The 15,723-nt window shown below is 38.6% G+C and overlaps 1 protein-coding gene across 5 annotated transcripts in view; it reads right to left on the bottom strand.

Moving 5' to 3' along the window:
• TBC1D5 (TBC1 domain family member 5) overlaps nt 1-15,723 on the bottom strand; it is a 542,652-nt gene that overhangs the window by 125,609 nt on the left and 401,320 nt on the right. For all 5 annotated transcript variants that reach the window (XM_061194718.1, XM_061194716.1, XM_061194717.1 and 2 more), the window contains one exon: nt 8,400-8,506. In XM_061194718.1, coding sequence (XP_061050701.1) covers nt 8,400-8,506 — 107 coding nt within the window. The remainder of the gene's footprint in view (nt 1-8,399; nt 8,507-15,723) is intronic.

Genomic DNA, 15,723 nt, shown 5'->3' on the forward strand with positions numbered 1-15,723 from the left:
CCTGGTCTGGGAAGATCCCACATGCCGTGGGGCAACTAAGCCTGTGCGCCACAACTACCGAGCCTGCGCTCTAGAGCCCACGAGCCACAACTGAGCCTGCGTTCCACAACTCCTGAAGCCCGCGTGCCTAGGGCCCATGCTCCGCAACAAGAGAAGCCACCACAATGAGAAGCCTGCGCACCGCAATGAAGAGTAGCCCCCACTCACTGCAGCTAGAGAAAGCCCGCGCACAGCAACGAAGACCCAATGCAGCCAAAACTAACTAACTAACTAACTAACTAACTAACTAACTAACTAACTAACTAAATAAATAAATACAACTACAATGAGGTATCACTTCACACCAGTCAGAATGGCCATTATCAAAAAGTCTACAAATAATAAATTCTGGAAAGGGTGTGGAGAAAAAGGAACTCTACATTGTTGGTGGGAATGTAAATTGGTGCAGCCACTATGGAGAACAGTATGGAGGTTCCTTAAAAAACTAAAAATAGAATTACCATATGATCTAGCAATCCCACTCTTGGGCATATATCTGGAGAAAACCATAATTTAAAAAGATACATGCACCCCAATGTTCACTGTAGCACTATTTACAACAGCCAAGACATGGAAACAACCTAAATGTCCACCCAACATGAATGGATAAAGAAGACGCGGTACATATACACAATGGAATATTGCTCAGCCATAAAAAGAATGAAATAATGCCATTTGCAGCAACATGGATGGACCTAGAGATTATCATACTAAGTGAAGTCAGACACAGAAAGACAAATATCCTATGATAATGCTTATATGTGGAATCTAAAAAAAAAGATACTAATGAACTTATTTACAAAACAGAAAGAGACTCACAGACAGAGAAAACAAACTTATGGTTACCAAAGGGGAAATGGGGGGGTGGGGGAGAGATAAATAAGGAAGTTGGCATTAACATATACACACTGTATATAAAATAGATAACCAATATTGAGTATAGCACAGAGAACTATACTTAATATTTTGTAATAACCTATAAGGGAAAAGACTCTGAAAGGAATATACATATATATACATATATATGTATAACTCAATCACTCTGCTGTACACCTGAAACTAACATGATATTGTAAATCAACTATGCTTTAGTTAAAAAAAAAAAAATAGTGTCTGCTAATATATAAGATGTTGAGGGCAGTCCCTGAGGGGTCCATGAATGACTGTGGCTAGAGAACTGCCAGGCCCAGCCCGGCCACTTGCTTCAGCAATTCTCAGGAGCTCTGCTTACACTCTTTTCTTAAGATGGAATAATATGTCCCAGCAAAATTCTTCAAAGCCCAATTGGTAAGCTGGGATGAAGTGAGAGAGTGGCATGGACATATATACACTACCAAATTTAAAATAGCTAGCTAGTGGGAAGCAGCCGCATAGCACAGGGAGATCAGCTCGGTGCTTTGTGACCACCTAGAGGAGTGGGATAGGGAGGGTGGGAGGGAGATGCAAGAGAGAGGGGATATGGGGATATATGTATATGTATAGCTGATTTCACTTCGTTGCACAGCAGAAACTAACACAGCATTGTAAAGCAATTATACTCCAATAAAGATGTTAAAAAAAAAAAAAAAAAGCCCGGTTGGAAGCCTTTCTGACTATCCAAGCCCGAATCAGCTGTCCTTTCTGCAATACTCTCACTCATTTTACCTTCCGTAACAGTTTTGTTCACATCTATAAGGAACTGTGACCAACTCTCATCCTCTACACACAGTAAGTAATTAAAAAAAAAAAAAAAAAAAGGGATCTGCTGAGTTGAACTGCATCTTGCTAAAATAGCGCCAGAAGGGTCCTTTGACATTATGTGATCTAGCCTCTTTGTTCAAGAAAAGGGTGACTTGCCCAATAAACACAGCAGGCTGTGACGGAAGTGAAACCTGAATTCTGAGCTTCCCTCACGGGGCTGACACAGGATTTATGCTGTTGAAGATCTAGTCCCTGACCTTGCAGAGCTCTCATTTGGTAGACAAGAAAGACGGGTCTAGTTCCCTTGACACTACACAGTGAGCATGATGCTGACATGAATGAAAGCAAAACTGACTGAGATTGGTGACATATAGAAGGCAGCCAAGATTGCTTTGTAAAAGATAAAAGTAATACATGTCTGACCAAAAGTGTTCAGAGTCCTGGCCCCAGTCCTCTTAAATCAAACAAGAACCTACTGGCCGGACCCATGTGACAGCCTAGAGGTCTGAATAAGTGAATGTGCTTTATCAAGTGGGGAACTCATTTAAGAAGAGTTTTTGGAACTTCTGGCTGAGAGCAAGAGTAGTTTATAATAAGAGGATGTCTTAATCATCAGGAAGAATCATCACAAATCCAGCAATCTTTCTGGAGTTTCAAAAGGTGACCTTAGCAAGCCTCCCCTGGCTCATCTGTCTGTCTCAGGTAGGGCCCCCCAGGCTGCTGGTCTTCCAGTTCCATGAACAGTCCAAGCTCTTTCCTACCTTGGAGTCTTTGTGTTTGCTATTCCCCTGCCTGGCGGCTCCTCTCCCTGCTCTTTGCCTGGCTAGTTCCTTCTCCTCCAAAAGTCCTCACCGGAAATGGTACCTCCCCAGCTCAGGTTCTTCCTCCTCTTATTATTTTAAGGATGATACCCCATTTGTACCTTTTATAACACATGACAAACTGAGTATTTTCTTGTTTGTTTACTTGTTTATAATGATAAGGGCCATTTTTTTTTTTTTTTTGGTTCACCTTTATATCACCAGAACCTAAACAGTGCCCAGTGCACTGTGATACAAAATAAAGATTTGCTGAATAAATAAATGAATTCAAAATACTTTTATAAAACTAATCCAAAATTATTTAAGGCCCTAGGAAACCCTTAATAAGTTTTGAGAAACACACAATTCTACTTTATGAAATGTTTGAACATAATAAATAACAAATTTCAAATACTGGTTCAATAAAGATCTTTTGATTATTCTTTTACAGATTTTTGAAAGCCACCATTTACTCTGAAGTAAAACTTGAGGTTTTTTTAAATGTGAGTCTATGTCAAAAAGTCTATATTTCTGACTGAAATGTGAAAACATAACTGAGGAGTCATCAATACCTAACTATTAACTACAATAAACATCCAATTGGTTATAATCTAGTGATAAAAAAGAACAATATATAGTCATGCAGCTCAGATATGAAGGAAAAAAAACACATTTTTTTTTGTCACTGAGAGAGAAAACACACACAGAAAAATGACTCTCCAAGAAAGGCAGTTCTCATAGAAATGCTCCAGCTTTTAGGGGAGGGAAAAAAAAAAAGGATGGCGAAGACAGAAGTTAACACATTCTTTCTGTAACAAAATCAGACAAGAAACATCCTAGGAAATCTGAACAGAACCTCAGATGGGAACATTAGGAAAAGTAAATAAATGGACACCGCGCATCCTCCTCAAAGAGTCAGTGTGTGTGGTTTTAGGTCCTTCACTGCTCAGAGAAGACGACATTATAATGGCATTTCCGGAATGAAGCATTTTCTATCATCATCACCCGGCTTGAATCCACTCACCACTTTTCAATTCTGATATATGACATTTTACTAAAGCCACCTGACATTAAAAAGTTCCATGTACAGCGAGGGTTTTTGGAATTAAAGAATAAAAATCCATTACCTGCATAAAATCTGAATATTCAGACGTTATAATTTAAAAAAGCAATATTTAACATAACTCCAAACAAAAGCCAAATCAGAATTGGCCAAGCACAAGAACACTGTACACTATATTATATATATATATATTTATATTTATTTTATAGTATATATATTTTATTTTGTGTTTCTGTGTACAAGAATGACTATAAAATTAAATTGTCTTATTTCTAGCAATTTTCTCCCATAAACAATAGCAGTCACTGCTAAAAGGGATGCTTACAAACTTACCAGAAATATAATACTGGGGGACTATTCTAGTCTTCAAAGCAAACAGTAGCTGTCAAATGCTTACTGAATAATCTACAATGTTAATTCATGTACTGTATTTCATCTGTAATAAGTCTTTGTGATAAGGTTAACACTTCAACATACAACACAAATAAGAGAGGACCGAAAAATGAAAATTACTTTATGTTTCTGTATTAGAATTTTATTTGCTGAAGGGTAAAAAACAGATTTGCAAAATTCACAGTTAACTTAAAACAATAGTTTTAAACCTTTTATTCCTAGCCCTTACTGCCTTCAGGAAGGAGAGAACATCTGGTTATTTAAGGAACACAATATGTTCACATTTTCTATGACTTTTGTTTCTAATTGGGTTTTAAAATTTTTTTGGAATTTGAACTAGTTAGAACAATGTTTTTTAATCACTTCATATTTTTCAGACTGTCATCCTTCCATTCCTCTACTTCGTTTAGTGGATTGTTTTTGGAAATCTGCTCAGTGATTCTAATATAATAAGAGGAAAACGAGAATCAGGATTGTGGTCTGAAGAGCTAAGTATAGAAACCATATCGTAAGGTGAACAGAGTATAGAATGCTACAGATATTTGATATCCAGTCTCATCAGACAGCATACATTTACAAACATTTCAAGTAGTTCTTGGGTCACTTATATACGTGGCAGTTTCATTTACTACAGACGCAAATAAATATCTACTACAAATAAAAGAATTTGTATGAGAAATATCAGTAACTAGGATTCCACTATTTTTAAAACTAATGAAGCTACAGCTCTTGTGTGGAAAGGTGGTTGGAAGACCTTGGTTCCACAGCTAGCTCTGCCACTGAAAAGCTGTGTGACCTTGAAAGAGTCTCTCAAATACCTTGATCCTCAGCTTGTTCATATACAGAAGGAGGAGCTGAATTAGACTCTCTCGGTTCTTTGCAGCTCTGAAATCTGCACAGTCTAAGTGAAGTATATTATTTAGATCCTTTGTTGTGTCTTCTTTGTTCCATAATATTTGAAGGTGATAACAGGTTTTCAAATAATTCTGATCGATATTAAATTAAGGAACTAGATGCCCTTTCAGTTTAAGTTGTAGGGTCACTTCACCATCTTGATAAAAATGGCAGCTGACAAATATACCATTGGCTATGGTTTCTGTGGAATGTGGATATGGGTTCCAGAAATATGTGAGGTGAGTGAGATCCACCTGGATTAGAGTCAGTATTAGAAGAGGCTCAGTGTTTAAGTCAGCATTCAACTCTACCATTGTTTTCTTAATACCAACCACTGCAGGACACAGAGTTAATGCTAACAAAAGAGCAGGATGATGAGGAGGGATAACTGATAGAAGATACAAGCAAATCGCTAAACTACAAGGGGCTATGGGGACTCAAAGGGAAGACGTGTCTTATCTGAGCCTGGGAATGGCTTCCTGGAGAAGGTAGAACAGAGGCTGGGAACCTCAGGAGGGGATGAGTAGAAACAAGGGTCATGGAACCATTCCAGCTAGTTTGGAAGCTTACATGCGTTTCGGCCTTGGGAAAGCCACATGGCCTTAACCTCTCTGCACTGAAAAAGAAGGAGGAAAGATAATCCGTTCTGCTGTCTCGGAGCTTGTAGTGAGGACCAAATGAAGCATATCAAAGTACTTGGAGACGTGAAGGAGTATGATCCTATGATTACAGTTTACCAGCCCATTATTTCAGTCTGTTCAAATGAGAAATCTTTTCACAGTAAAGCTGACATCTGATAGAAAACAAGTAACAGCTCAGTGTCTCAAGCTCTACTGCAGAGTCTATTCTCAACTGAGCAGTCTCCACTGGGATTTAGGGATAGTGGTAGGACGAAATGCTTCTCTGAAGGCTGAAAATGAATTTAGGGAGGCCCAGAGCTCCTTGTTTATTTTTATTTTATTGAGTCTGTCAGCAGCACTCAGCACAACTGCCATGTGAAGCTGGGATACGGGAAAGTAAACTTTCATGCCTCAAATCTCCTCTTTCTACTAGGTCACTTCATAGAGACTTGTGTGTTTATATACTTACTCTGATTTAAGTGTTTCACTGTTGCTAATAAATAGAAAACATTTAAAGCACTCTGAGGTCTGGATTCTCAGAGGCTGTGGGTGGGGTACTAGCATCGTCTTTCCCTCTCTTTACATGGCCTCCTCTATGACTTTATAGTTGACATGAACTACACTGAAAGCTCTATCCACTTGTGGATTTTTACGATATATATAAACTTACTTTTTTTTTTTTTCTTTTGTGCCTTTGTAGCACTGGATTGGATCTTACTATATCATTAGACGTCAGTTCTTTATGGTCAAAGGCTGCTCTGCTTGGGTAGGTTGTTAGAGGCAACAAAAGAGGAGACCAAGACTTAGCAAGCGTGAATGCCCAGATCACAAGGACATTTGGTAGGAGAGTCAAGACTTGGCCCAGTGTCCCGATTCCTAGCTCAGGCTCCTGGCAAGACCCAGGACACCACACTGCGATAGACCTCCAATTAGCACACATGCCAAGTGATGTTAGTTATCATTTGACATTTACTAATAAAGCCAATGGATCAACCATTACATACACTTAACTAAAACTACCACCTTGCTGGGTTGGCCGTCTGAAACCCCCTTAGTACTCTGCAGCTTGCTTTATCTTCCCCTACAGATATCATCATGCCACGAACTTGTTCTCAAGAGCTTTTTACACATGACTCCCTCCTTCTGCCCAGTTTCTCATGTCTCAGAAATACCAGTTTAAAGTCCTAACTTTTGGACAATTAGCTTGATTGTTTTTACTTGGTAAGACCTTGAACGTAAAAGTGGGGAATACTATTTTTTAGATACTTATGCTATTACTTTTTTTCTCTTAAACCTTAGAGAAAATTTTTCTTAATGCTTGTAGAATTGGCTTCATTATTCTCTATATTATATATACTATCTTTTTAAAATCAAAAGTACTCTATTAAAATTACGGATTCCACTAACAACATTGAGGAATTTGGTATACAGAATTCTGCAGCTATAAGAGTGAATGGTTTATAGGAAGATCAACCATATTTAGCTAGGAAAAAACTTACCAAGATGGATAGGTTTAGATAACATATTCGTTTCTCCTTTCAATTAAACCCAACAAATCACACAAGTAGATAATTCAAACAGTTATTTTAGCAATTTTTTCCCACTCTGTATGACTCTAATAATTCTCAATGCTGAGCAGATAGAATTTACCTTAAGGTTGTAGACCAAAACTCAGGTACCTCATTGACCAGAAACTTCATCCTTTATTCCTTTTATAGATATGCCATAATCTTGACTATTTCATATTAAAAATATATACTTATACAGCCTACATATACACAAAAAAATAAATATGAGACTGTAGATTTTTCATAGTCTGACTCCTAAGCCTTACCAGAAAAAAAAAATGCTACCTTATGTATTAGAGAAATGATGGATTGTATTTCTGATACTTAATGAAATTTTGTGTAGGAGAAATGACATAAAATTGTGTATTTCTGCAGAAAATGGATATAGGCACAGGAAAACAATAATTTTAAATCAAGCAAAGAATAAATACATGCTCAAATGTTGAAGTCAACAACTGATGAAAGGACAGAAATCCTTCAGAATCAAAATGTACGTTGAACTTGGAGGTCCACGTTGATCAGACAGAGCTCTGGCAGTGGAATCCACAGACAGACTGACTCAAAGACAGTTCGATAACTGCCAACACGATTGCTGGGAGCTCTGCCAAAGAGCCAAAGGCTGGGATTACCACCCAGTGCCTGGCATCCTAGTCCTCGTGTTTGAAGCTTTCTCTCTTATACTTCATCCAATATTTTTGTTTGGCTCAAAAGCATCAAGGATTCACAGATTTTTTTAGATCATTAAATGTTCTTATTTTCAAGAAATGTAACATTAGTTGTAAAAGAGCACACTTTTTCTCTGGAGTGTAAAGAAAATTTTGGTGACTTGCTTTAAGTTCAAATAGAGAAATCAGCATTAAAGTCTCTTTAAATCTTTATTTTATTAGGTTACTCCTCACCCGCAAAATAAGAAAGACATGTTCATAATATGAAATAATTTAGTGTTTCACTGCATCATAAACTCTTAGAAAACTGGTCCTTTTTAGAGCTCTAATGTCTTGGTCTTCACATGGCTCACGAGGCTATACCTGGGTCAGCTGGCCCCCGGGCGCGAAGTGTGGTTATAAGGAGAAGCAGGTGCTCAACTATTTCCTTGAGTTATGAGGAAGCAGGTGGGCAGAACAACCTCCTGAGTTACAAGAGATGTGTGCTCCTGTTTCTCAGGGCAGTGTCCTTTGAATTTGCCCGCTGAGTTGCTAGACCATCAGGTATGTGGGGTTGTGGCCTGTAGGCAATTCATCTGCTATTAGGCAAATTCTACATTAGGAATTCTTGGAGTCATGTGGAGAAACCAGTTTTTCACCCCACTTAAAACTGTGCACAGCCCACAAGGAAAGCTTACCTTGGGATCGCGAAGGAACAGAGCCTTAAGAATCAGCGAGTGAACATCCCCGATGAGTGGGTAATGCATCAGAAGGCCAAGACAGGTCTGGTAGTTACTAGAGATCACTAAATAAAAGGGAAAAAAAAGCAATAGAGAAACAATGCTGTTTCAGATATCTGCATTACTAAGAGAAACAAAATCAACAACTTAGATTCAAAGAAAGCAAACCAATAACTCGACTGATTTGGACAAAAGGAAATGGGGAGAGGGGATCGTTACCAAATGGCCTTTGAAGCAGCACACTGTACTAATATACCGGCACTCATCGTCAGGGCGGTGTTGGAAGGAAGAGCCTCAGATATAGATATGTGTGTGCGCTTGCAACACAAATAAACTCTTAGAAGCATGCACATTTATTGCCATTTATATGGCTGTATTTAAATGTCTCTAGTTTTGCTGCTTGGAAATTAGTAACAAAAATCTTATGAATGGGAAAGAACCAGCTTAAAATTCTCATAAAATATTATGTACCCTGATTAGTATGCTTCACAACTTACATATGTTACATTTATTTTTTGTATATATAAATATTACATAGTTCAAAATTAAAGAGAATATAATTTCTTCCAATTATTTGTTTTCCTAAAGGTAACAAGAAATTTAGGAAAGATATTTATGCAGCATTTCTTGGAGGAAAAGTGTCAAAATCTTCATAGATAAGCCTAACTGTGTTCCTTAGACCGTCATTTAATTTTTTTCCCCCAAATCAACCTAATTATGGCTGCAATTATTAAACACATCTTTTCAGGCAGGTCTATGTAAACTACTTCATTTCTTGGCAATCCATCTGCCACTGCTGTCACAGTTGCGCCCATTAGCGACTCTTGTTTTGCAAGCCAGGCTGACGGCCTCGGCAGCATGATTGTGAACAAACTTTACAGTTGCAACTTCCCGTGGTTGTGACTGAATCCTTTTCATTAATCAGAACGGTTAGCTGAAAAATATTCCGTAGGAAAACAACTGTGATTCACTAGAAACAACATAAGTCACAAAATAATTTTTTTGTGATCAGAAATACCCTTGACTCCTAGGTTTTTCTTTCCTTCTTCTGCTGGGAACATCCCCCTTCCCATGAACATTATGGAGAAAGGGGACAGGATGGGGCAAAATGAACAATTATAATCTATGTAAGGAACCACTTTATCATCTTCATTTCCTTTGCTGATCTGACAGCTTGTAATTTCATACATCTGCTTTCATTTGTGAAGTACTCACTTATCCTACCCTTTCTTTATCTGTTCAGACTCTTCTTTTCTTATTTGTTCATTTTATCATACTCACATTCAGTTGCCTGTTGTCTTTTTTACTCTAGAATTCAAAAACCTAGGGTATTGAGAATAGTATAACATTTTCATGTCCAGTTTTCTTTGCGATCTAACAAATAAATAAAACTTAGATAATCAATTCATTTTCTAACTCATAAAGTTATTTTCCCAAATGCTATAATGGTTATATATTAGTAACTGGCCCAGGAAGAATTCTTGTATATTTTGTAAGACAGGCAGGGGAGTTTAGTGGAAATGGTTCTGGGCTCGGGATTCGAAGATGTGGGCTTTCATCCTGGGACGCCATTTGAAAACGTTTCATAAAGTTGCCTGGAGACTCAAGGACATAATCTAAGTGACTGATTTATAGCAGCCGCTCAAAACCTGTTGGGAGTAACCTCTCAGAGCTTAAGTTCAGTCATTTGGAAAACAACTTTCCGATTTTAAAAAAATTTACCTGCCTACCTCATTCACTGCAATAATCATTTGTTGAGCACCTAATGCATGACAGGCCCTACGTTAGGAGGCGAGGCGGAGATGAACAAAACGCAGTCCTCACCCTGGAGAAAATGAAAGTACAGAGGGCAGACGTGTAACAACAAGCAGTTGTTACTACTACTACCACCTCTAAGATGATAACGAATTGTTGAAGTCTTTCCGAGACCAGGCCCCATACCAAGAACGTTACCGGCATATCTCATTTAACTTCTATAACAATCTCATCACAGGGTACAATTATTATTACCCCTGTTTTACAGATGTGAAAACTGATCCTTGGAGGGATTAAATCATTCGCCCAGATCACACATTTGTGATTTGGTGGTGGACCAAGATTTGAAATTCAGAAGTCTAGTGGCAGGGTCAGGGCTTTGTTCTGAAAGGCCATTGTTTTGAAAATCAAGTGACATAATGGATGCAAATAATCACTGCAAATAGAAAAGTCAATTAATGTTAGTACTCTTGTGTAGTAGTTTTAAGTAGCTTGGAAGATCAGATTAACCCAGTGTGTAAAGCAGCCTGACATAGGTAGGCATTTATGTGGAGGGACCAGAGCGACAATCCTATGTTATTACAACTTGAAAAAACTTTTGAAACGATAGGAAACTGTAAAATACATTTTACAAATACAAATAAAATACATTTCACAAAGTAAGGGAAGCTAAATAACATATTAATATTCTACTTGCATAACAAACGAAGGAGCTAACGTTCTTTCTCCTATCCATCCATCAATCCATCCATCCACCCACCCATCCATCAATCCAACCCTCCAGTCACTGAATATCATGTACTTTTTCTGAGCATCTACAAAATCCCGTGCCAGGCAGTAGCACTAGGGATATGATGGCGAACGAGTCTGAGCTGTGAAAGGTAGCAGAACATGGCACCCTGAAGTTTGGCTACAGGGGTTCAGGACGCGCCACCCCCAAATATGCCCCTTTGGTATATTGACTATTTTGAGCTGGAGAGGTTTTCTCTGAACTCCTCTTATCTTCAACTCCCTACGTGCTCCAAAAGGAACTCAACTGTCATAAATCCCTGCAGACAAACTCTGTCACAAAGATACCTTGCATCTATTCTTCTCAGGGTCCATTCATCTTTCCTAAAAATCATTTACTCTCCCCTAAGAGGCCTACATCTCCCCTCCCCTTTATCTATTAAGGTGGTAGTTAATCCTGAAATCTAAAGCTATCTCTTTGAGGGTCGCTCATTTTCCCCTGGGTATCTCCCATATGTACATGAGGTATACATGTTAATCAACTTGCCTGCTTATCTCTCAATCATTTTGTGAAAGAATCTCAGAGGAAAACCTAACTGGGTAGAGGTAAGGTTTCACCTCCCTCTTGCCCCCTGCCTTCAGATAATGCCATCTCTAATTTCTTAATGAAAACTTGTACTTTTCATTTGCAATTACATGTGCCAGTATTAAGTCCCTTTTGAATAACTGTGTCCAATTTAGCATACTCGAAAGAGAATAATACAAACTATTTTAAAAATAAGATAGTAGGAATCTGATAGGATAAGAATTTAGTTATGATCTTGGCAGCAAATTTTTCTTGAACTTGAAACACCACACTGTTCCTTCTCCAGTGTTTATTCTATCAGAGCAGGGCAGTGACACAGGAAAAAAAAGTGAAAGACTAAAAAAAAGACTGAGTTTTGCTATCTACCTACATTTGAAATCAAGGATGTATATGCTTTATTGAGAAGATCATATGGTTTTTATTCTTCAATTTGTTAATGTGGTGTATCACATTGATTAATTTGCAGATATTGAAAAATCCTTGCATCCCTGGGATAAATCCCTCTTGATCATGGTGTCTGGTCCTTTTAATGTATTGTTGGATTTGGTTTGCTGGTATTTTGTTGAGGATTTTTGCGTCCATGTTCATCAGTGATATTGGCCTATAATTTTCTTTTTTTGTGTTATCTTTGTCTGGTTTTGGTATCAGGGTGATGGTGGCCTCATACAATGAGCTTGGAAGTGTTCCTTCCTCTGCAGTTTTTTGGAATAGTTTCAGAAGGACAGGTGTTAACTCTTGCACACAAGGATGCACACAAGGATGTATATGCTTTAAAAACAAAGTACTAAAGCCACACTCTGAAGCGCTTATTTAGGGAACGTTAAGACAAAGGTGAGCGGCGTTTAGGAAAACCTATGGAATCTGAAATCAGACGATCTAGATTAGATCTAGATCAGAAGGCTGGCTAGTCATTTACTGCGGGTGTGAATTTAGGCAAGCTGCTTAACTTCACTAAACCCTTATTTCTCTCATTTATAAAAAGTGTTTACTCTATCTGTAGGGATGCTGTAAGAACGGCACGGATGTGAGGTCATGTGCTTCCCCATCTTGCTTGACTCTTGCTAAATAAATAGCACTCCCACCACCTGAAGCAGAGCTGACTTTGCTGCCTCTACCTTTAAATCAGCGGTCCCCAACCTTTCTGGCACCAGGGACGGGTTTTGTGGAAGACAATTTTTCCACGGATGGGGGGCGGGGGTGGGGGAGGGATGGTTTGGGCGGTAATGCGAGCGACGGGGAGCGGCAGATGAAGCTTCACTCGCTCACCCGCCGCTCACCTCCTGCTGTGCGGCCCAGTTCCTAACAGGCCATGGACCCGTACCCTGGGGTTGGGGGGCCCTGCTTTAAAGGGTCTACAACTGTTCTGGAGTGGTCTAAGGGAGTTGGTTTAAATAGTTTCTCCAAACCAATACCATATGTGAACACATATATATGTAATCTAAAAAAAAAAAATGGTTCTGAAGAACCTAGGGGCAGGACAGGAATAAAGACGCAGACCTACTAGAGAATGGACTTGAGTACACGAGGAGGGGGAAGGGTAAGCTGGGATGAAGTGAGAGAGTGGCATGGACATATATACACTACCAAATGTAAAATAGATAGCTAGTGGGAAGCAGCCGCATAGCACAGGGAGATCAGCTCGGTGCTTTGTGTCCACCTAGAGGGGTGGGATAGGGAGGGTGGGAGGGAGAAGCAAGAGGGAGGGGATATGGGGATATATGTATATGTATATGTATAGCTGATTCACTTTGTTATACAGCAGAAACTGACACACCATTGTAAAGCAATTATACTCCAGTAAAGATGTTAAAATAAAAAAATAAAAAAATATAAATAAGTTTCTCCAGTAGTAACAAACAAAAAAATAATGAGCTCAGTAAAGATAACCAGAGACGTGATTGTTTTGAGAAAGTTTAAAGCAATGGGACCATTAGCTTATGTCTGAGTCAGAGTTAACTATACTTACAACTGGAACATTTTGAAGTGAAACACTAGTCACATTATTTATTTCATATTTAGATATACCTTCTCAAGGTAACAAGATGGACTAAGAACAACTACCATCTCTAACATGTTAAAAAAAAAGTCAGTAAGCACGTATAATGTGCGTACAATTTGCCATATACAACCACACCCCAGCACTGAAACTCAACCCTCCACCCACCTCCACGTCAGTCTTCGTCTCTCCCATGTGAAGTTGTATCAAAATTTTGGTTAGAACAATTTCTTGAGTTTTCATTTTTATAACCAGGCAAATGTTATCACAGCTGAACAACACAGTATATCGTGACTACTCTTCCTTTCTTGTATAGCTTCTTTCCTTTCCTGGAATTTATAACTGCTTGCTTTTTCATTTGCTTTGCTGTGTAATTTTTTTTTTTTTTTTTTTTTTTTTTTTAAACATCTTTATTGAAGTATAATTGCTTTACAATGGTGTGCTAGCTTCTGCTTTACAACAAAGTGAATCAGTTACACATATACATATGTTGCCATATCTCTTCCCTCTTGCATCTCCCTCCCTCCCACCCTCCCTATCCCACCCCTCTAGGTGGTCACAAAGCACCGAGCTGATCTCCCTGTGCTATGCGGCTGCTTCCCACTAGTTATCTATTTTACATTTGGTAGTGTATATATGTCCATGACACTCTCTCACCCTGTCACCTCTCACCCCTCCCCCTCCCCATATCCTCAAGTCCATTCTCTAGTAGGTCTGTGTCTTTATTCCCATCTTGCCACTAGGTTCTTCATGACCTCTTTTTTTTTTTTTTTTTTTTTCCCTTAGATTCCATATATATGTGTTAGCATACTGTATTTGTTTTTCTCTTTCTGACTTACTTCACTCTGTATGACAGACTCTAACTCCATCCACCTCATTACAAACACCTCCATTTCATTTCTTTTTATGGCTGAGTAATATTCCATTGTATATATGTGCCACATCTTCTTTATCCATTCATCCGATGATGGACACCTAGGTTGCTTCCATGTCCTGGCTATTGTAAACAGAGCTGCAATGAATATTTTGGTACATGACTCTTTCTGAATTATGGTTTTCTCGGGGTATATGCCCAGTAGTGGGATTGCTGGGTCATATGGTAGTTCTATTTTTAGTTTTTTAAGGAACCTCCATACTGTTCTCCATAGTGGCTGTATCAATTTACATTCCCACCAACAGTGCAAGAGTGTTCCCTTTTCTCCACACCCTCTCCAGCATTTATTGTTTCTAGATTTTTTGATGATGGCCATTCTGACCGGTGTGAGATGATACCTCATTGTAGTTTTGATTTGCATTTCTCTAATGATTAATGATGTTGAGCATTCTTTCATGTGTCTGTTGGCAATCTGTATCTCTTCTTTGGAGAAATGTCTATTTAGGTCTTCTGCCCATTTTTGGATTGGGTTGTTTGTTTTTTTGTTATTGAGCTGCATGAGCTGCTTGTAAATCTTGGAGATTAATCCTTTGTCCGTTGCTTCATTTGCAAATATTTTCTCCCATTCTGAGGGTTGTCTTTTGGTCTTGTTTATGGTTTCCTTTGCTGTGCAAAAGCTTTTAAGTTTCATTAGGTCCCATTTGTTTATTTGTGTTTTTATTTCCATTTCTCTAGGAGGTGCGTCAAAAAGGATCTTGCTGTGATTGATGTCATAGAGTGTTCTGCCTATGTTTTCCTCTAAGAGTTTGATAGTGTCTGGCCTTACACTTAGGTCTTTAATCCATTTTGAGTTTATTTTTGTGTATGGTGTCAGGGAGTGTTCTAATTTCATACTTTTACATGTACCTGTCCAATTTTCCCAGCACCACTTATTGAAGAGGCTGTCTTTTCTCCACTGTATATGCTTGCCTCCTTTATCAAAGATAAGGTGACCATATGTGCGTGGGCTTATCTCTGGGCTTTCTATCCTGTTCCATTGATCTATATTTCTGTTTTTGTGCCAGTACCAAACTGTCTTGATTACTGTAGCTTTGTAATATAGTCTGAAGTCAGGGAGCCTGATTCCTCCAGCTCCATTTTTCGTTCTCAAGATTGCTTTGGCTATTCGGGGTCTTTTGTGTTTCCATACAAATTGTGAAATTTTTTGTTCTAGTTCTGTGAAAAATGCCAGTGGTAGTTTGATAGGGATTGCATTGAATCTGTAGATTGCTTTGGGTAGCAGAGTCATTTTCACAATGTTTATTCTTCCAATCCAAGAACATGGTATATCTCTCCATCTATT

The sequence above is a fragment of the Eubalaena glacialis genome, chromosome 6, assembly GCF_028564815.1.
Source record: "Eubalaena glacialis isolate mEubGla1 chromosome 6, mEubGla1.1.hap2.+ XY, whole genome shotgun sequence".
In the NCBI taxonomy this organism is placed as follows: domain Eukaryota; kingdom Metazoa; phylum Chordata; class Mammalia; order Artiodactyla; family Balaenidae; genus Eubalaena; species Eubalaena glacialis.